Below are 18,304 nucleotides of genomic sequence, written 5' to 3'. Positions count from 1 at the left end.
TTTATTCTGTGGTTTTCAGACTTGAAACCATCCAATACTACTTGTATTGAACTATTCGAAAGGTAATTACTAATCCAATGAAGCAGAGATTCGTGTGAACAGAAGTGTTATCATTGAAAATATATCTATGTACGTTATTACAATGTTATTGTTGTTAGACTTTAAATTAAAAGAGCAACCTTTGAAGTAACTACCAACTTTTCTACATAAAACAATACCAAATAAAAAAAACATTTCTGATAGCAATTAAATACCAAAAAACCATCTATGGAATTATTGGTTAGGCCAAATTCCATATTCCTAGAAATTTGCTTCTATAAACTATAAATTCCTTGTCGCGGGTTAATGCTGCTACTGCTGCTGGTACTGCTTGCGGAACTCCTTGCTTATAATGCAAAATGCAAACATTGTTTCTACGAAATTCCTGCGTGCATAATTCAACAATTTGAAAATTGTGTGGAAATATTGATTTTGATGCCTCCTTGGAAACTCCCAATATTGCTCGCTTCAGAAAACATAACACACCATAGCATGACAATCACCTCACCATGTACATTATACACAAGACTCCACTCACTTATCTATGTATACATATGCTTAAGATTTATTTAAACATAATATTATGTATATATTATATGATATATACTTTAATAAATAAACATATAAATAGAAATAGTGCGAAATCAAGCTGAAGCAGTTGTGGAGAACTGATGCACGCAACTTAACACACACGCACTTAACTATAATGGCTTCGCGTTGCAGCTGGCACAGGCAAAAGCAAAGGCACTGTCTTAGGAAAAGGCTGATGCATAAAGGCTGATACCTATCTATGGGATGTTGTATGGATGGCGTTTGGTCACGACAACAACACCAGCAGTAGCGGCGCAGCGGTGGTGATAGAACGATTGAACAGAAATGCGAGTAGGCGGAAAGAGCTATAACTAGAGAAAGCTAGAGTTCTCCTCCAATCAAATTTGCCAGGAATATAATTTTGGAAATATGACAACGTTGATATCGAATCCACGTCGCTCGTCGTCGTCGGTCGCTCGGGCCATGCAATGGATGCCGATCCTTTATGTGTATATTGCTTTGGACAGGAATAAATAAACGGATATGTCGTTCGTTCGGTCGGTCAGGCAGGATGACAGACAGAATAGACTCACCGATGGATGAACTGATTCAAAGTGCATTTGAGATGGAAATGCTAAGCCAAACATTCTTGATCCACAGTCGCATATTGCAACGAAGACGAAGACGAACGGCAACAACATTGGGGAGGAGCGTTATAGGTGTTTCGATATAATTTCGATTAAAATGCCTAATCAAATTAACGTGAAACCACCATGGATGATTGTCCTCTTGACATCTTCTTGGACTTGCACCACTCGGACTTTTGGGGCATGTGTTGTTTCGTCTTCTCTTGGCTTGGTCCCTGATAAGATTTGGATGTGAGTCTCCTTGGGGATTGTTTGTGATTTGGACTGGGTATTTGATTATTTTATCGATTGTTTCTGATATCATCTCTCTATGCTGCTGCTGTTGTTGTTGATTCTGATGCATAAGACCCAAATATACGTTATTCTCGCAAAAACACCCCATCGCATCATCGCACAGTGTGGCCGTGTGGAAATCAAAGCCAAGCCGAATACGAAATTTCGGAGAGAAATTGCAACATCCGACGAAATTTGGCTAAATAATTAATGTCCATAGAAATGTTATTATTTGATTAGTAGGTTTAGGTGGAACTGAACAGTGAACATGCCCCACCCTCGCTTCTGTCTCATATCTCTCACCCACCTCCTTTTCCGCATTTCCCTTTCCAAAACCATCACTAATTTGGGGATGATATGCAAATGACATCATGCAGCAAGCTTGGAGATTATCGTCTTGTAGGTGGGTATATCCATATGTTTACACATATAAGTTCTCAAGACCGATATGGTCTCTTCCTTATGCTATAACTTTGTTTATATAAGATTGTATGTATATAATGTATAGAACAGATAAACAAGGAGGAAACATTTTGGAAATAAGCGAGGTTAATCATTTGTTATATTATAAATCCAAGTTAAATCCAATAGCAAGACAGAGACAAGGAGACAAAGAGACAAAGAGAAAGGGAGAAAATATTATTAAATTAACCAATATGCATCTTTGTTGATTTATTTACTCCATTTGCTGCTGCGGTAATTGTATATTCTCTTATAAATGCGTATTCTTATTCTATCAGGATCTTGTTTATCCAAGAACTGTACAATCTAGAGATTTGGATTCAGACATAACTTCAATTGAATTGTTGACGTAAATCTATATTCTATTTCAAAGATAAAGCTATGGTTTAATAATTCGATTATTAATGTTTATTTGCGTATAAATCAAAAGGAGAAATACAATTTCCATCACCTCAAGACAATTATACAGCTATGGCCAAAATAAAAGGAAGATACCATTCTTCCCCTGAGGTTTGTTTTTTGTTTTACTTAAGTAAAGATTATTAGTTAATTAAAAGCTAATACCTCCTATACTATGCGATAAAGAAGTTTCCAAGCTGTTTAATGAAGAATTTTATAAGTACATAATGATCCTTATAGTAACTTAATCTACAGTGCGTAGAAACAATTAAAGAAAATCTTATACAATAATTGTGTTTGGTTAAAGAATTCAATTTTTTAGGCTTAGGGAAGAAATGCACTAAAAACCAACGTAGTCATTTAAGAACTGCATTAAAGAGGAATAAACATAAGTGAGACCGCGAAATTTGTCCAATGTTCTGACAAAATGTTTCAGTGCCAAAAACTGGACGAAATTTTAAGAAGCATTTTATAGACAGGAAAATGTTCAGGAGAAGTTTTTCACTTACCTAAAATTGTTTAGACAATCTTACAACGAAATTCACAGAGGATATTACTTTGAACATAATAAAATATATAAAGATTTGTGTAGACGGAAAAAACAGTTATATTTAATCAAACTTCTAGACTGTAAGGACTCGAAGTCATTCTAGTACATCGTCTTTCAATATTTGTGTTGACGACCTGGCCACATACTTTGAAGGTTCACTACTGCCAGGCCCTTCCATCAGTTTTAACCTGCAAAATATTTCTATCGAAGAGCTAGACTCTCCTTTTACAATGGTTGAGATGTTGGCAGCTCTAAGCAGAATGAAAAATAACAAAGCAGCGGATTTGGATATCATTCCTAGCAAATTCTATAAGAATTCATCTCCTGAATTTCTCGAGCGTATGTTGGGGTTATTAAACAAAATGTTTACAGAAGAGAAATTTCCTAGCTACTTTCGTTTGGCTACAATATTCCATATATTTAAAAAGGGTAATCCGAGTTCACCAGAAAATTATAGTTCATTTCTGTTTGCACAAATGTTGTACGTTGGGCTTGTGAATTGGATTGAAAGAAATAATTTGATAAGGCGGGCTTTTCAACGGTTGATCAAATTTTTTACTTTTACGGCCTTTCAACCAAATTTATTCGGATTTATGAACAACTTTTATTAAACACGTCTGCAATGGTTTGTAATGGAATATCTATGTCAAAATCCTTTAAAACGGAAACAGGTATTCCACAAGGCTGTATATTGAGTCCGCTGATGTTCGCTTTTTTGATCAATGATATTGAAAATAAATTAACGGGAGGCGTCAACTATGGCGATTAATCTTTAAGATTTTGCTTTATGCTGATGACTTGGTGGTGTTCTCTGATAACCCAGTGACAATATTGTACGAAATTGGACAATAGGTGGTACCATTATTGAAGTTGTCAGCAAGTATAAATATCTTAGTTTTTCTATCACTCATAATTTGAACATCAAAAATCATATTTAATCAGCTATAAACTCGATGTGGTCACATTTTTCTTCAAGAAGCTTCGTGGACCCTACATCGAAATTTAAGGTTTTTGAGGCTACCGGGAACAGTTGCTTTTGTTATAGGAATCAAGTGTATGGATATCAATTTTGAAAAGAATCTTCTGGCTGCCAAGTAGCACGCCTAATTACGCCATATATGTTGAGTCCGGGCTTCCGCAAATATATGTTAGAAATTTAAAGGCCAACGCAGACTATCTTATTAAAACTATGCATAGACCTGATAGTAATCTGCATAAGCTAATCCTGCTTATATCACTCCATTGTGAATATTCTCCTTTAGAAATTGGCATGCTAATTTAATTTAGCTATGAATCTAAATGCAAACAACAAAGAAGAATGGAGAAATACCGTTTACAACTGCATTTCGATGGTTAATGAGGAAATGTACAAATCTTATCTCGAAAGGGCTAGGGAATCACTTTCTAGAGCAACCTATACCCGTTTAATTTGACTTCAGATGCAATTTGTTCACTCTGCCAATCAAACCAGAACGAAGATGTTTACCAATTTTTAGCAACTTGTCGTATTTTACAAGAAATCCGTAGACTTCATTTTGATAAAAGCTTCTTTTCGCCGGAAGAATATTTACGTGTTTTGAACAGGGAGTATGGTTAGAAATTGCTGGTACGCTATGTCTCCCATGCAAATAATTACAAAAATTCTTATTTGAGTCTGTTTTGAAGTCTCTACTTAAATAAAAAATGAAAAAAGTTTTGTTATAGCTAAACTAAAGCCCCAATATTGAACCTCTTAGAGTTCGTCTTTTTCTGTTTTAACTAAACTAAAAATCCATATTCTCCTAAACCTTTCCTTTTCTTCGCCATCTTCGGTTTTTTTAGTTTAACACATTGTAACACATATTTATTGTTAACTATTCTTTTTCTTCTTTAAATTACTTTGCAACTTTAACAAAAAAAAAAAAACATTTAAAAAGTTGATCACATTTCTGTAATATTATTTATATATGTTCTTTATTTAATATTTCATGTCTTGATAATATTCGGCATACGGCTCTAATGCCATGCCATGTAAGTTTTTTTTCTAATGTTAATTATTATGTATGGATTTTAATGAATAAAGATTTATCAATGTATCTATCTAAAAATTGTTCAAAAAGAAAATTTCAAAAGGCTTTTTATTTCATTTGCATTTGATTTTAATTAAGAAAAACAATTTTACATTGAACTTCGAGATTAATCCCATAAATAGTATCAAAGTTTAAAATACCATTATGTGAGTGTAAGACAATAAAAAGTTCGACTACAATTAATTAAGGATAAATTATATTAATAATAATAAGAACACATATAAAAAGTTAATTATATATGTAAATTCATTCTAATATGCGTTTAATAAGCTGCCCTCGAAGTTCCCTCAACAAGATGATTATTTGCAATTGATATGGAAGATTATTCCATAATCGAATGGTATTTACAAAATATTTTTGATCGATCTCCTTAGGTATGTGTTAAACGCATTAACAATAACATACTAAGCCATTGAACTGAACATTTACTTTACTCTTGCATTCAGAGCCTAAACTGACGGTTTTTAAACTAGGTATTAAAAGACTTGTAATCATTTGTAATCATTTATTGTATAACTGAATTTTATAAATAAATAAAGTCATTTCTATTCTATTCTATTCTATTCTATTCTATTCTATTCTATTCTATTCTATGCTATTCTATTCTATTCTATTCTATTCTATTCTATTCTATTCTATTCTATTCTATTCTATTCTATTCTATTCTATTCTATTCTATTCTATTCTATTCTATTCTATTCTATTCTATTCTATTCTATTCTATTCTATTCTATTCTATTCTATTCTATTCTATTCTATTCTATTCTATTCTATTCTATTCTATTCTATTCTATTCTATTCTATTCTATTCTATTCTATTCTATTCTATTCTATTCTATTCTATTCTATTCTATTCTATTCTATTCTATTCTATTCTATTCTATTCTATTCTATTCTATTCTATTCTATTCTATTCTATTCTATTCTATTCTATTCTATTCTATTCTATTCTATTCTATTCTATTCTATTCTATTCTATTCTATTCTATTCTATTCTATTCTATTCTATTCTATTCTATTCTATTCTATTCTATTCTATTCTATTCTATTCTATTCTATTCTATTCTATTCTATTCTATTCTATTCTATTCTATTCTATTCTATTCTATTCTATTCTATTCTATTCTATTCTATTCTATTCTATTCTATTCTATTCTATTCTATTCTATTCTATTCTATTCTATTCTATTCTATTCTATTCTATTCTATTCTATTCTATTCTATTCTATTCTATTCTATTCTATTCTATTCTATTCTATTCTATTCTATTCTATTCTATTCTATTCTATTCTATTCTATTGAGAGCATAACCAAGAGTGTTTTTTTAAATATAACAACGCTTTTTCGGAATTTATCTTTTATCTTTTTGACAGCTGTCACTTGACTTAGTTTAGTCTGCCATTTCATATAGCCTAGACTTACTCCTAAGCATCGATAGTAATAATAATAACAAACAAAATAATTATAATAATACAATTATTTTGTTCTAGACGTGTAATAAAACACCTTTTATAAGAAAAACGAATAAGTGACTGGAAAAATTACCCTAATACAAAACTTCAAGCCAGACTAAAACACATTTCAAAAGACAACGCCTGTCTTAATGATACATCTTAGTTAGATTTGAAGTTCTGACATATCCCAAATATCCGAATTCAATTTATCAACAATTTTAAGCAATTGAATTCATAAAATATTTTACATATAAGGGGATGTAATTAAAATTAAGAGGCCTTCAAGGTATCAGTTTCATTCCATAAAAGACAAGTCAGCATCAAAGACACGAAATAGAAGTTCTCAAACTTGGTATCATTTTTAATAGATTCTATATCTGAAAAAGAAACATTTAACATTCAAGAATATCTCAAATCTGTTCAAAGTGGAACAAATCTTTACATCGTTTTGGAGAAAGTAAGATTATTGCACTTGCTATTTTAAAGGCATTTGATAGAGTTTGAAACCAAGCCCTCTTATCGAAAATGAGTGAATTTGGTATTGATGAATCCCTTCTTCGTTGGGTTAGAAATAACCTTTTGGACCGTTCGATTCAAGAAGTATTGGACGGGTTCAAATCTGATATTCACAAAATAAACGCTGGTGTGCCCAAGTGCTCTGTTTTGTCTCCGACACTTTTCCTTAATAAATGATCTTTCGTCTGAATCTTCTAACCCACTTGATTGTTTCGCTGATAACAGTACCCTCAGCTTCGGATGTGGAATAACAACGACAGTGCATAATAAGCTAATTAAATTTTGATCTTGCCAAATGGGGAATCAAAAGCCGTGTAGAACTTAATGCTTCGAAAACTCAGTGCTGTCTACTGTCACAAAAGCGTAACCCTCCCCCAAGCCACTATCCTTGAGTGGTACTTGCAACGAGGATACTGAACAGCTTTCAGTCCTAGGTATGTGCATTACAAACCACTTTGACATCGCCAAAAATGCTGCTGTGTACGGTTTTCTCCGAAGATACTAGAAGTTTTTACCCCTCCTGATCTGGCTGCAATCTTAAAAGCTTATATTCATCCGAAACTCGGAACAATATCCATATCTGGACAGGTGCTGCAATAACACACTTGAGTCTCTTGGACAGAATTCAAAGAGCTCTAAAATTGATAGGTGACCGCCGCCCGTAAGGTTTCATGTCTGTCATTATTTTATAATTATAAACAATTTTCTAGTGAAATAGCCAGTTGCGTTCCTCCCATTAAACAATTTAACAGTAATACCCGTTCTTTTAGGAATGACCATCAGTTGAGCCCAATTTCGGACGTACAGTAAAGTACAGAGATTCTTTTCTTAGTCGTACTTCACGAATGTGGAATGCTTTACCAGACTCAATATTTCCCACTCATTACAATGTGCAGGTATCTCCTTTCCAATCCTATCCTCAATTCCTAATTGCTCGCACTGTGCATAATCATTATAAGGGTGTTCATATCCCCACTCTCTTTAAATGCGCTTGGACACAAAGTTCAACTAAGGGAACTTTGAACACACTACTAAGGTTATTGGAAAATAACGTCATATATTAACTTAAATATAATATATGATTTTATTTTGTTTATAAACATAAAGTATAGAAATGACAATATATTGTTTTCAAAATAAAACAACGGCAATATTTAACTTTTAAGCATTAGGTCTTCTCTTAATTTCAAAAGCTCAAGGAGAAAGTGACAAAATCATTTCACCAAATAACTGACACATCGCCAACAATTTAAAACAAAGAAGCAGACGAAACTCAAATTTATAATATGACAAATAGCCCCCAAAAATCATTGAATAAAATTTATTTTAAATTTATTTTTAAAAAACGACCACCAATGGCTTCGAGATAAGTGACTTTTTGACATCCACTAATTATAACTAGTATTCTCAAATTTTAGAAAAACTAAGTTTATACTTCTACATTGTGTTCAGCAACAGAATTCAGCTGTGTTGGGCTCAATTAGTCACACCATGAATCTATAAGATCTTTATTTTGAAATAAATGTTATCCATAAGAAGAAAAATGAATCAGCTATGACCTACATGCACTTCTTCACTGAAGATACCTCTAAATAAGTCCCAGCTCTTCAAGTCAATACTTGCAAATTAAATGGCTTTACGTTAAAAGCCTCTACCAATTACTATTTAAATTCATGTGACCATTATCGCCATTCTATAAACCTCAAAGATTCTATATATGGAATGGTTGTAGTACCTTTGTCCACCATATGCAGTCCCTAAAGTTCTGTTTGTATTTCTGGGAAAACATAGCAATCAAGGAAACCACCGAAAAAACAAACAAACTCCAAAAACCTCGGACTTAATCAAACGCACAAAAGCCTCTATGTTTTTGGACTCGCAGAGATATTCTAGAGAATGCCAAAAACTATACATACTTGAGCCAACATACATACGATGAGTATATAGAGATACCATCAACCTAACCATCCTTTCGTCAGTGGATGTTTTAGTTCAGGCGAAAATTGTCATTTGGACTTCGGCATGTCCTTAAGCTTCTGTACCAAAAACAACGAGAATCATATTATTATATATTCAATGTGCACACAGGGCAAACCGCCCAGATACGGGTCGGTTCGGAGCGGAGTGGAGCAGAGGAAGGCGATGCTAGGGGTAGTTAGTGCGGTACAAAAGGCTTTATTCTCCGTACTGCATGCGTTTTCTAGAAGCAAGCTATTTGCTATTTCTAAAAGGATTCTCCCCCAGCAACTGAACTGGGTCTTCCCCCACCGACAACGACGACGAGGACGACGAATAGCGAGTGAAGCGAATGCGTGCAGTAGGCAAAACACACGCGTCGCATATATGTATCTACGACGGCATATGTAGATAAACTCATATATGTATATACTTATACTCGAAGGATTCATTATCATCGATTTCACAGCGCTAGCTATAAAGACAGGGATACATCATGGCCGAAAAGTTTATCTATATACAGCTACAGAAATGTGTGTACTCATACATCGACTAGGTATAGAAAGGTAGAGACTATCCAAATTCGCTATGCAAAAGGGAAATATGCTAATTTATTCCTCATCGTCTGTCCTAAAGATTCAAATATAGGGTTGAAGGGTTAAAGGGTTGAATATTCGAACGCAGAAAGATGTGAAATTGTAATAACTTTTTTTTGTTTAGAATTTTACAACCTTTTCAAAAGATTTCGAGGGATGAAACATGACAAAATACTCTTTATAACAGTCCACAGACACACGCACTTACCTGGTACTTCTATTTTATCTGGGTCATCGTCGTCATCGAAATCTGAACCAGACGAATCGTCAACGTCATCATTACCAAAGTCTATGGCTTGCTTTGTAGTTGCCTGAAATGAGAATAAACATTAAACAAAAAGAAGATAATTTTAAGTCTTTTGACGAAAATAAAATTAAAGGAAAAGAAAAAAAAAACGAACTAACTATGTCAACTATGTTTAAAGGTCCTTAAATTATTATAGCCTTTATAAAGTCAGAAAATCAGTCTTTAACGCTTTCGAAATCCACCCCTTGACTTGAGAGGAAATGTTGAGTTTGAAAAATAAATTAATTTATAGACCACAATCTTTAGAAGTTAGCACTTACAGGTGCCGTTATTGTTTCAAAGTTGAAAAATCGATTTCACCTCTTGGAATTGCCAGACTGTAAGTTTTCAAGTTTTCGACCATCACATCGCAATGAAGTTTTACTAAAACGTCTAGTGATACCTTAGATCTGCCTATCTAAGCTTTTGAATCAAGGTCGCAAAAAATTGGTGCCCAAAACAAAAAATGAATTCGAACTTTTGAGTTTTTCTAGTTCATCGGGTTTTTTAGATCTACCATCATACATTTTTTTTCATAAATCAATAACAAAGCCACTTTTTCGCAACTCTTCTGTATTTTGGTACTCAGAGTAATTATGTTTACAGGTGGAAGATAACTTAACGGTAAATTCTCATTGCTTTGTTTAAATGGCGCTTTGTCTAGTGTGATTCATTATTTTAGGCGAGCAAAATAATAGCAGTGATTGACAAATTTATTTTAAATAATTGTGTTTTGATTTAAATTTTGATTTCAAAAGTGATAGAAAGTAAGTCCTGTTATTCTATTTTATAGTTCCATTTAAATTGTAATAAAATTATTGAATTTAACATTGGAGACGTGGGAAATTATAAAAAAGCTTGTTTTGGAAAGCAAAACCTATAAAAAGATTCAAGGACTTTTTGGCTTTTCGGCGAGAATGATACTGAACGCCATAACATTTGAAGAAAAAGCAGAAACCAGGGGAAGGAAACAATCTCTAACACCATCTTTTGAAAGACGTGTGGTTTGCTTTTTAAGAAATAATCCTACAGCAGCAGCTACAGAGATTGCAGACGAGCTTTAGGTTCCTTGCGGTGTGCATCAGGTACGGAGAATACTAAGGAAGCATAACCTTAATCCTCGCAGTCCAAGAAAGATTCCACTTTTAAAGAAGAACCGTATAGTTAAAAGGATGAAGTTTGCGCGCGAGCATTTAGGATGGGCTCCTGAAAAGTGGAGAAACATTCTCTGTACCGATGAGAGAAAGGTGGTTTTCTATGGTGGTAAGGGATCTCGGCAGTTTGTGAGAAGACCCCCGAACATGGAATATAACCCCAGATACACCACAAAAACAATTAAGCATGGGCGATCCAGTATAATGGGTTCGGGATGCTTCTCTTATTATGGAGTTGACCTGAAATACTGGATCAATAGCCTTATGAATCAGCACTGTGACGTGGATATCCTTCAAAACACCATGCCACCATATGCCGAATACGAAATGCCGCTCAAATGGGTTTTCCAGCAGAATAACGACCCAAAGCATCCCAGCAGAGCAGCCATGTTATGTTTTCACGATAATATGAGGTCATGGAGTGGCTGCACAGTCTCCTGACCTCAATCGCATCGAGAATCTATGGGCAGATATTAGAAAAGAAGTATTCAAGGAAAAACCAAAAAATAATAGAGAGTTGTGGAGCGTTGCTGAGCAGGCTTGGCAATCAATAACACCATCAAGATGTCAGGGACTTGTGGAGTCAATGAAAAGTCGCTGTGAAGCAGTTGTAAAAAATAATGGTCATGCTACCAAATACTAGCTTTTGTTAAATAAAATACCGGTGAAAAGAATTTTTTTTTCCTTTGTTTTATTTTAATTTAATAGTAACAGAAATTCGCTGCTATTATTTTGCTCGCCTTATTTTTAATTTTGTTTTGTTTTTGGATTACTGATAAGTAATTAGCAATATATTAAATACAATTTTTACTAAAAATTAAAATTTAATGAATCTTAAGGAGTTTTACTTAGAAACATTTCCAACACCCTTTTTATGTTTTATTTAAAATAATTTTCCAAGCACTGCTATTTTTTTGCTCGCAGCTGTATATGTCCTCAATCTCAGAAAAACTCGTTTCCAACACTGTTTTTAGTTTCTTCAATACATTCCAAAAAAACTTGATGGTTTTAACAGATTACGAATTCGAAATAAGATCAAAAATTGCATTTATCCCGATTTGAGTTTTTCTTTTAAGAACCACCTAAGCATAAATGCTTTAGCGTTTTTCAAAGTTAATATAAGGAATTTTCATAGCCTTAAAATGCCTACTAATCTAATTATAAACGGTTCTATCTTAAAAACTTGACGTGATAGACTGATTTTCAAGTCGGATTTCGAACTAAAGCAATGAAAAATATAGTTTGATTACTTCATTTTTCAGATTTTGCTGAATCCCTATTACTACTGAATTTCTGACAATTTAAATTATGTATAATCCGTTTCAAAGACTTTGGTTTGTGTCTTGCTTATGTTTAGGAACTGTCATTTTGTAGACTTGATATTTTAATGAAGGAAATACAAGAAATAAGGTTTTGTTAGCAAATGATACAAGGTTTGGAATACTTAATACATTTCTAAAAATTTAGAAAAATTTGTAACAAGTTAAATTTAAAACCCATAATATTAGGTTGCTTGATACTTTTAAACTCTTGGTTGTCGTTAACTTCTGAGAAAGTACAAACCCATTAAGAACAGAATTGAATTGGCATTCATTTTCGAACCAAATTTAGGTAAATATATAGATAGAACTTTTTTTTGTGATATCAGCAGAAAAAAACTCTTTATTGGGCGAGAAGATACTATAAAATACCGCAGAACTGTAGAAATTTGAAAAAAGCCACACTTTTACATGTTTTTCATGTGGGAAAACTTAAAAGCATATAGTCGCCCAATAAACACCTAAAACAGTCAACCTTCTCTACAACGAAGCGTTAAATTACAATTGCTTCATTATACATAAGTTTTATAAAAGGCGTTCTTTTATATTTAAAAAAAAAAGTAGTTAAAAACATACCAATTTTCGATTGCTCCTGAAGGGCTTTATTTTTTGTTTCATTATAAAAAAAATTTAAAATTAATAAAGGTAAAAATTTCCGTTATCGAAAGTTTCATTTCATGTTTTAATTAAACTACAAAAATTATCAAATTATCGATGAGTCAAAAATAAGTTTCTTATAAGGTATAATTCCTATTTATAAAGCAGGACCGAAACAGGAAATATAAATAACTACCGTCCAATCTACAAACTCTCCACTATTCTAAAACTTTTTGAAAAACTTGTGCGTGATAAGTTTTCATTTTTCCTCAAGGAAGTAATATCGCCTTTCCAGCATGGTTTTGTATTGGGCAAGTCGACAACTACTAACCTTTTCATTTTCACAGACTAAGTTCGCAATAAAATTAAGGAAGGATATCAAGTTGATGTGATCTATACTGACTTTGCAAAGGCCTAGTGTCAACCACACTATTCTACTGAATAAACTATCAAGAATTAGTTTTTATTTGAATATTTTGCAACGCTTGAAATCTTATCTTATAGAACGCATTCAATTTGTTTCCAATGGTAATGTTCTCTCTACTCCTGTACATGTGTCAGTAGGAGTCCCTCAAGGTAGTTACTTAGGACCCTTATTATTACTTATATTTTTTAATGACATGCCAGATATTTTTCATAATTCTCTGGATATAGAGTGTTCATAAAAATAGCAGTGATTTTGATTTTATAATTAAAAAGTGTTAAAAATTAATTTGTTTGTAAAGTTTTAAGAATTTGTAACATACTAGCATATAAAAAATTTATAAATATTAGCTAAAAAATAAACAATGGGACGGCCAAGACACTGCACCGAAACAATTCGAAAACTTATCCGAAAACTGCGTTTGAAGTTGAAAACCTACCAAAATATTCAAGACTTGCTCAGCAAAAATCGTCAGTAACGCCTTAAAATGGCAAAATAAACCGAAAACGCGAGGCCCAAAAAGAATGACTACTGAAAGAACTGACAGAAAAATTGTTCAGTTAGCAAAACAGAAACCTTTCATGGGCTCTAGGAAAATAAGTCTGTTAGCGCTGTCACAAAAGCGAAGTTACCAGCCCGAAGTCCAAGCAAGGTACCATTCTTGACGAAAAGGCATGTGGAAAGAAAATGGAGTTTGTTAAAGCGCATAGAGATTGGGCAAAAGAGAATAGGAGGAATGTTCTGTTGGGCGATGAAAGCAAAGTCTTGATTTTTGGGCCAAGGGTCGTCGAGAATATGTGAGAAGATCCTTAAATTTAGCATACGATCCACGGTACACTATAAAAACAGTGAAGCATGCTGGAGGAAAAATTATGATATGGGCTTGCTTTTCATATTACGGGGTCGGGTCTATTTATCTCATGGAAGGTATAAGGGATACAACCGAGTATGTGAACATTTTCGAAGAGGTTATGTTACCCTATGCTGAGGAGGAAATGCCGTTGGTTTGGGTATCCCAACAAGACTATGACCAAAAGCATATGTCAAAAAGACAAAATCATGGTTGGCGCAGAAGAAGTTATCCGTTAAGGAGTGGCCTGCTTAATCCCACGACTTTACCCCATCGCAACTTTGTAGGGGGACGTTAAGAACGCAGTTCATAAAGCAAAACCCTAGAATTCAAAAGAATTGTGGGAAGCAGTGCGTGATTCGTGAAACGCAATATCAGTCGAGAGGTGTCAAGGTTTAGCGGAATGAATAATGGTTATGCAACAAAGAACTAATTTAAGATCTATTTTAGAATATTGTTGAGTGGTTTGGAACCCATACTACAGAATTCATTCATTAAGAATTGAAAGAGTCCCGAAAGAATTTCACTAGGTTTGTTGTATGGAAACTTGGATGGATTATTGAAGTTCCTTCATACGCTACGAGATGCAAACTTATCGGTCTACAGTCACTTGAAAGTCGACGTAAAATCTTCTCTGTTTTATTTATTTGTGATATTCTGTCGCATCATATCAACTGCCCATACCTTCTATCTTTAATTAAGTTAAATATACCTTCTCGTCAACTTAGAGATTATGATCTATTCAACGTAAGTTACCATAAATCAATTCTGTCTCTAATGTAATAGACTGTTTAAATATTAATTTAATTTTAATTGTAAGTTGTCTGTAAGATGATTAAAGAAATCTCTGTTTTATGAGTAATCTAAACTTAACTAAGAAAATTTCGATATACAGAACTTTGTTATTAAGAAACTTATTCAACAAAATGAAATTCGCTATAGAAAGAATTACGTTATAAGGAAGTTCGTTGTAAAGAAGTTTGACTGTAAGAATATTATCAATAATTCGGTTAGGAAACAATAAATTATACTTTCGCTTAAATTAAGTTTTTGTGACTTTGATACAATATCAAGACTTTTTAATAAGTAGTAATTGATTGAAATATAAATCATTGCCAAAGTCGTCATCTTCTTCTAATTTTATTCACTAACGACTAATCTAACAAATTGAAGCTATTGATGCGTTTCGATTTTTTCACTTCAATTCTTAGGTGCAATTTATATGACCTCTCCATCCGAAGCTGTAGAAATAAAAGTACATTACTGTAAAGAATATTTAGTTTTTTCTTCTTCTTCTAATAAAGCTCAATCAGTAAGGCCTAGGCAAAAGGCACGGGACTGAAAATCAATTAAAAATAAAGCAATTGAAATTTCACTAGTCTTAATTAATATGCTTAAATTTCACTAAATCCATAGTAATCGGAAACTTTTACGATTTCCGAAAAACCGCTTCATGAAATCCGTTCGTAATTCAAAATTGTATGTAATTTTCCACTACGAACGTATTTGCTAATCGTTTTTTTTTCGGGATTTGCAAAAATATCCGATTACGATGGATTTCGTGATAAGGCTGATAATTTGGAAAAGTTAATACAAATAAACAAAGCAAAAGCTACTCTGGGGACTATTAGTAAATAAAAATAAAAAAAAACTTTGGTTTATATTAGAAGTAGACACATTTTTTAAATACACATTTCATCCATCTTTTATTAAAACATTTTTAAAGCATGGAAGGCGTTAGTTTTATTCTTTAGTGTCAAGTTTTCTCTGAAATAGATTTGTTCAAGTTTACCCTTGAGGGCAACTTCGGTCCTACTAAGTTCAGAGATTCGTTCTTTAGCCGTACTACGCGAATGTGGAATGTTTTACCACGTTCTACTTTCCCTTTCATTCCAATATTACAAAATTCAAAACCAATGTACACCGACAATTCCTTTGAAACTGTCTTCCCCTTTCTTGATACTCGAAGTGTCTCTGGCATATCAAAGGTATACAAAAACTTTAATGAAAATTGAAAATAACAAACATCAACTTTAATTACAAAAGAATGAATTTCCTGTCTTTAAAGATGATAATCACAATTAACACGCACTATGTAACCTATCAAAATCAACCCTTATCCTTATAAAGAACATAACAGTTTCAAAATTGCATTTTTGATGTCTCCATGTGAAACCAGTTAAATAAAAATGCCATCAAAATGGAAAAAAGCCTTTAACTGCTTAAAAGACTGTTTAATAAAAATTCTTAATGTTAAATAATCTAAAATCGACTCCAAGTTAAAATATACACATTTACTTTAAACAAAGCGTTAAATTTAAATCTCAATATATCGAACTATCTATGTTTGTACTGTACGTCTATAGTGAAGCTGCAGTGACACTGGAATTGTCGTTCAATTTATGTCTTGAGAGTTATTTTAAATGTATTTTTCAAAATTAATCTGCTTAGGTAGTAAATTTTTAATAAAACCAGTTGTTAACCAAATTTTGAATTCTATGTAACTACACCAGATTTAAATCGATCGAAAAAAGTAAATTATCTTCGTGATATGTTTCTAGCGCAATCATAAATTCTGTACATAAAGGTACAACCTCGTACCACCCGTCCCTTTAAAGGTGACGTGAGGAGACAAAGTATAAGCTAACGACAAACTCTTAAATCCATAACTGCACACACTGAATAAACATTTATTTTAATTTTAAGTTGATGGTAGCAGCATAGGACATCTACCATCCATCCTATCAAGTTAAATATTCCAATTCAACACTAACAGCCACACCACGATAAGGACGAGGACGACGACTAGAACGAGGACGAGGACGAAAACAAGGACGACACATCATACCCATCCTAGAAAATCAATAAAAATCAACCCATTATAATTCTCTCTCGCAAGGAAATTCAATTTTCACAATAACTCACTTTTCACACAGAATAAATCGTAAAATTGTAACACTTTATCTTCTTGAACCACCAAGGAAGCAAAATAAAAACCAAGAACTCAACTAGTCAGTCAACACAGTTATTATTTTTTTTTTTTTGTAATTTCAATGCAAATGTCCTTTTTATTTTGAAGACTTCTCTCGAACATGTAGAGAGATGAGAAATAAAAGAAACAAAAAACTATTTTAGAATAAATTGTATTATTATCTCTCGAAAACACGTCTTCACACCACGTACTATTCTCTTCGACTAAAAAGGAACCCTTTCCGTGAACTGTTGTTCAGCAAGGATAACCAATTCTCGATTCCTTTCTACCTACCTTCTAAAGTATAGAAGCGTAGCAGTAGAGGAGCAGTTGTAGCAGGAGCAGCAGCAGAAGGAACAGGAGCAGGAGAAGCAGCAGCATTAGCAGCAGCACCAGCAACACCAATATCCTGACACACTCTGCTCTATAGCTGTAGTTCGCTGATGTTCGTACACCGTTACACTCAACTTCTTCTATTCCTTGATATGTTCAGTGTTCAGGCCGTTCGTCGTTGGTTTATACGTATGTTCATTCGTTCGTTATGCTGTTGGCCTGAATTACCAAATCGCAACCCAAAATTGCTACAATCGGCGGCTGCGGCAATAGAAAAGCCTTTAACATCGCCATCGCCATAGCCATAGCCATCCATGTATAGAGGTTGGTAATCACCCAAAGGATAATATTTAAGTTATATCTCTATAAATGTGATGGGAAATTCAAGCCTCGTCGAGCACAAGTGCATTCGATTGGGATAAATAAATGATTGGGTGGGTTTTGGTGGGTGGTTTGTGTATAGGTGTGGGTGTGAGAATTTTGGAATGGATTGGCAGGCAGAAAAGGCTTGTCCTGGCAACTTAACAGAAGGACGACTTAAAGTGCCCCCAAACATACATAGACATACGTTGGTAAATTATATTAAACGGTGAGAAACAGCTAAATTTGGCCGAAAGAGCGAGAGGTGAAAATGAATAAGGACTAAGATGAAGAAGAAGACGACTACGAAAACGACTACTATCAAGACGATGAGGTTTGAAAATCAATAAGAAGGCTAACAAATAAGTCCTTGCAATTATTACCACCGCACCGTCTTCGTTCGTCTTCGCTGAAATTCACCAACATCATATAAGTAGAGTTAGTCGCAGCCACACCCAAAAACCTAATATTCAATTGAATTTTCGTCGTCCTTATCCCGCATCATAATTCAACTGAAA

At 33.4% G+C, this 18,304-nt stretch overlaps 1 protein-coding gene across 4 annotated transcripts in view; it reads right to left on the bottom strand.

Moving 5' to 3' along the window:
• LOC129954224 (protein strawberry notch) overlaps positions 1-18,304 on the bottom strand; it is a 69,401-nt gene that overhangs the window by 33,153 nt on the left and 17,944 nt on the right. For all 4 annotated transcript variants that reach the window (XM_056067986.1, XM_056067988.1, XM_056067989.1 and 1 more), the window contains exon 2: positions 9,701-9,803. In XM_056067986.1, coding sequence (XP_055923961.1) covers positions 9,701-9,803 — 103 coding nt within the window. The remainder of the gene's footprint in view (positions 1-9,700; positions 9,804-18,304) is intronic.

The sequence above is a fragment of the Eupeodes corollae genome, chromosome 1, assembly GCF_945859685.1.
Source record: "Eupeodes corollae chromosome 1, idEupCoro1.1, whole genome shotgun sequence".
NCBI classification, from domain to species: domain Eukaryota; kingdom Metazoa; phylum Arthropoda; class Insecta; order Diptera; family Syrphidae; genus Eupeodes; species Eupeodes corollae.
The sequence above is the reverse complement of the archived record's forward strand: the minus strand, read 5'-3'. Positions and strand labels throughout refer to the sequence as shown.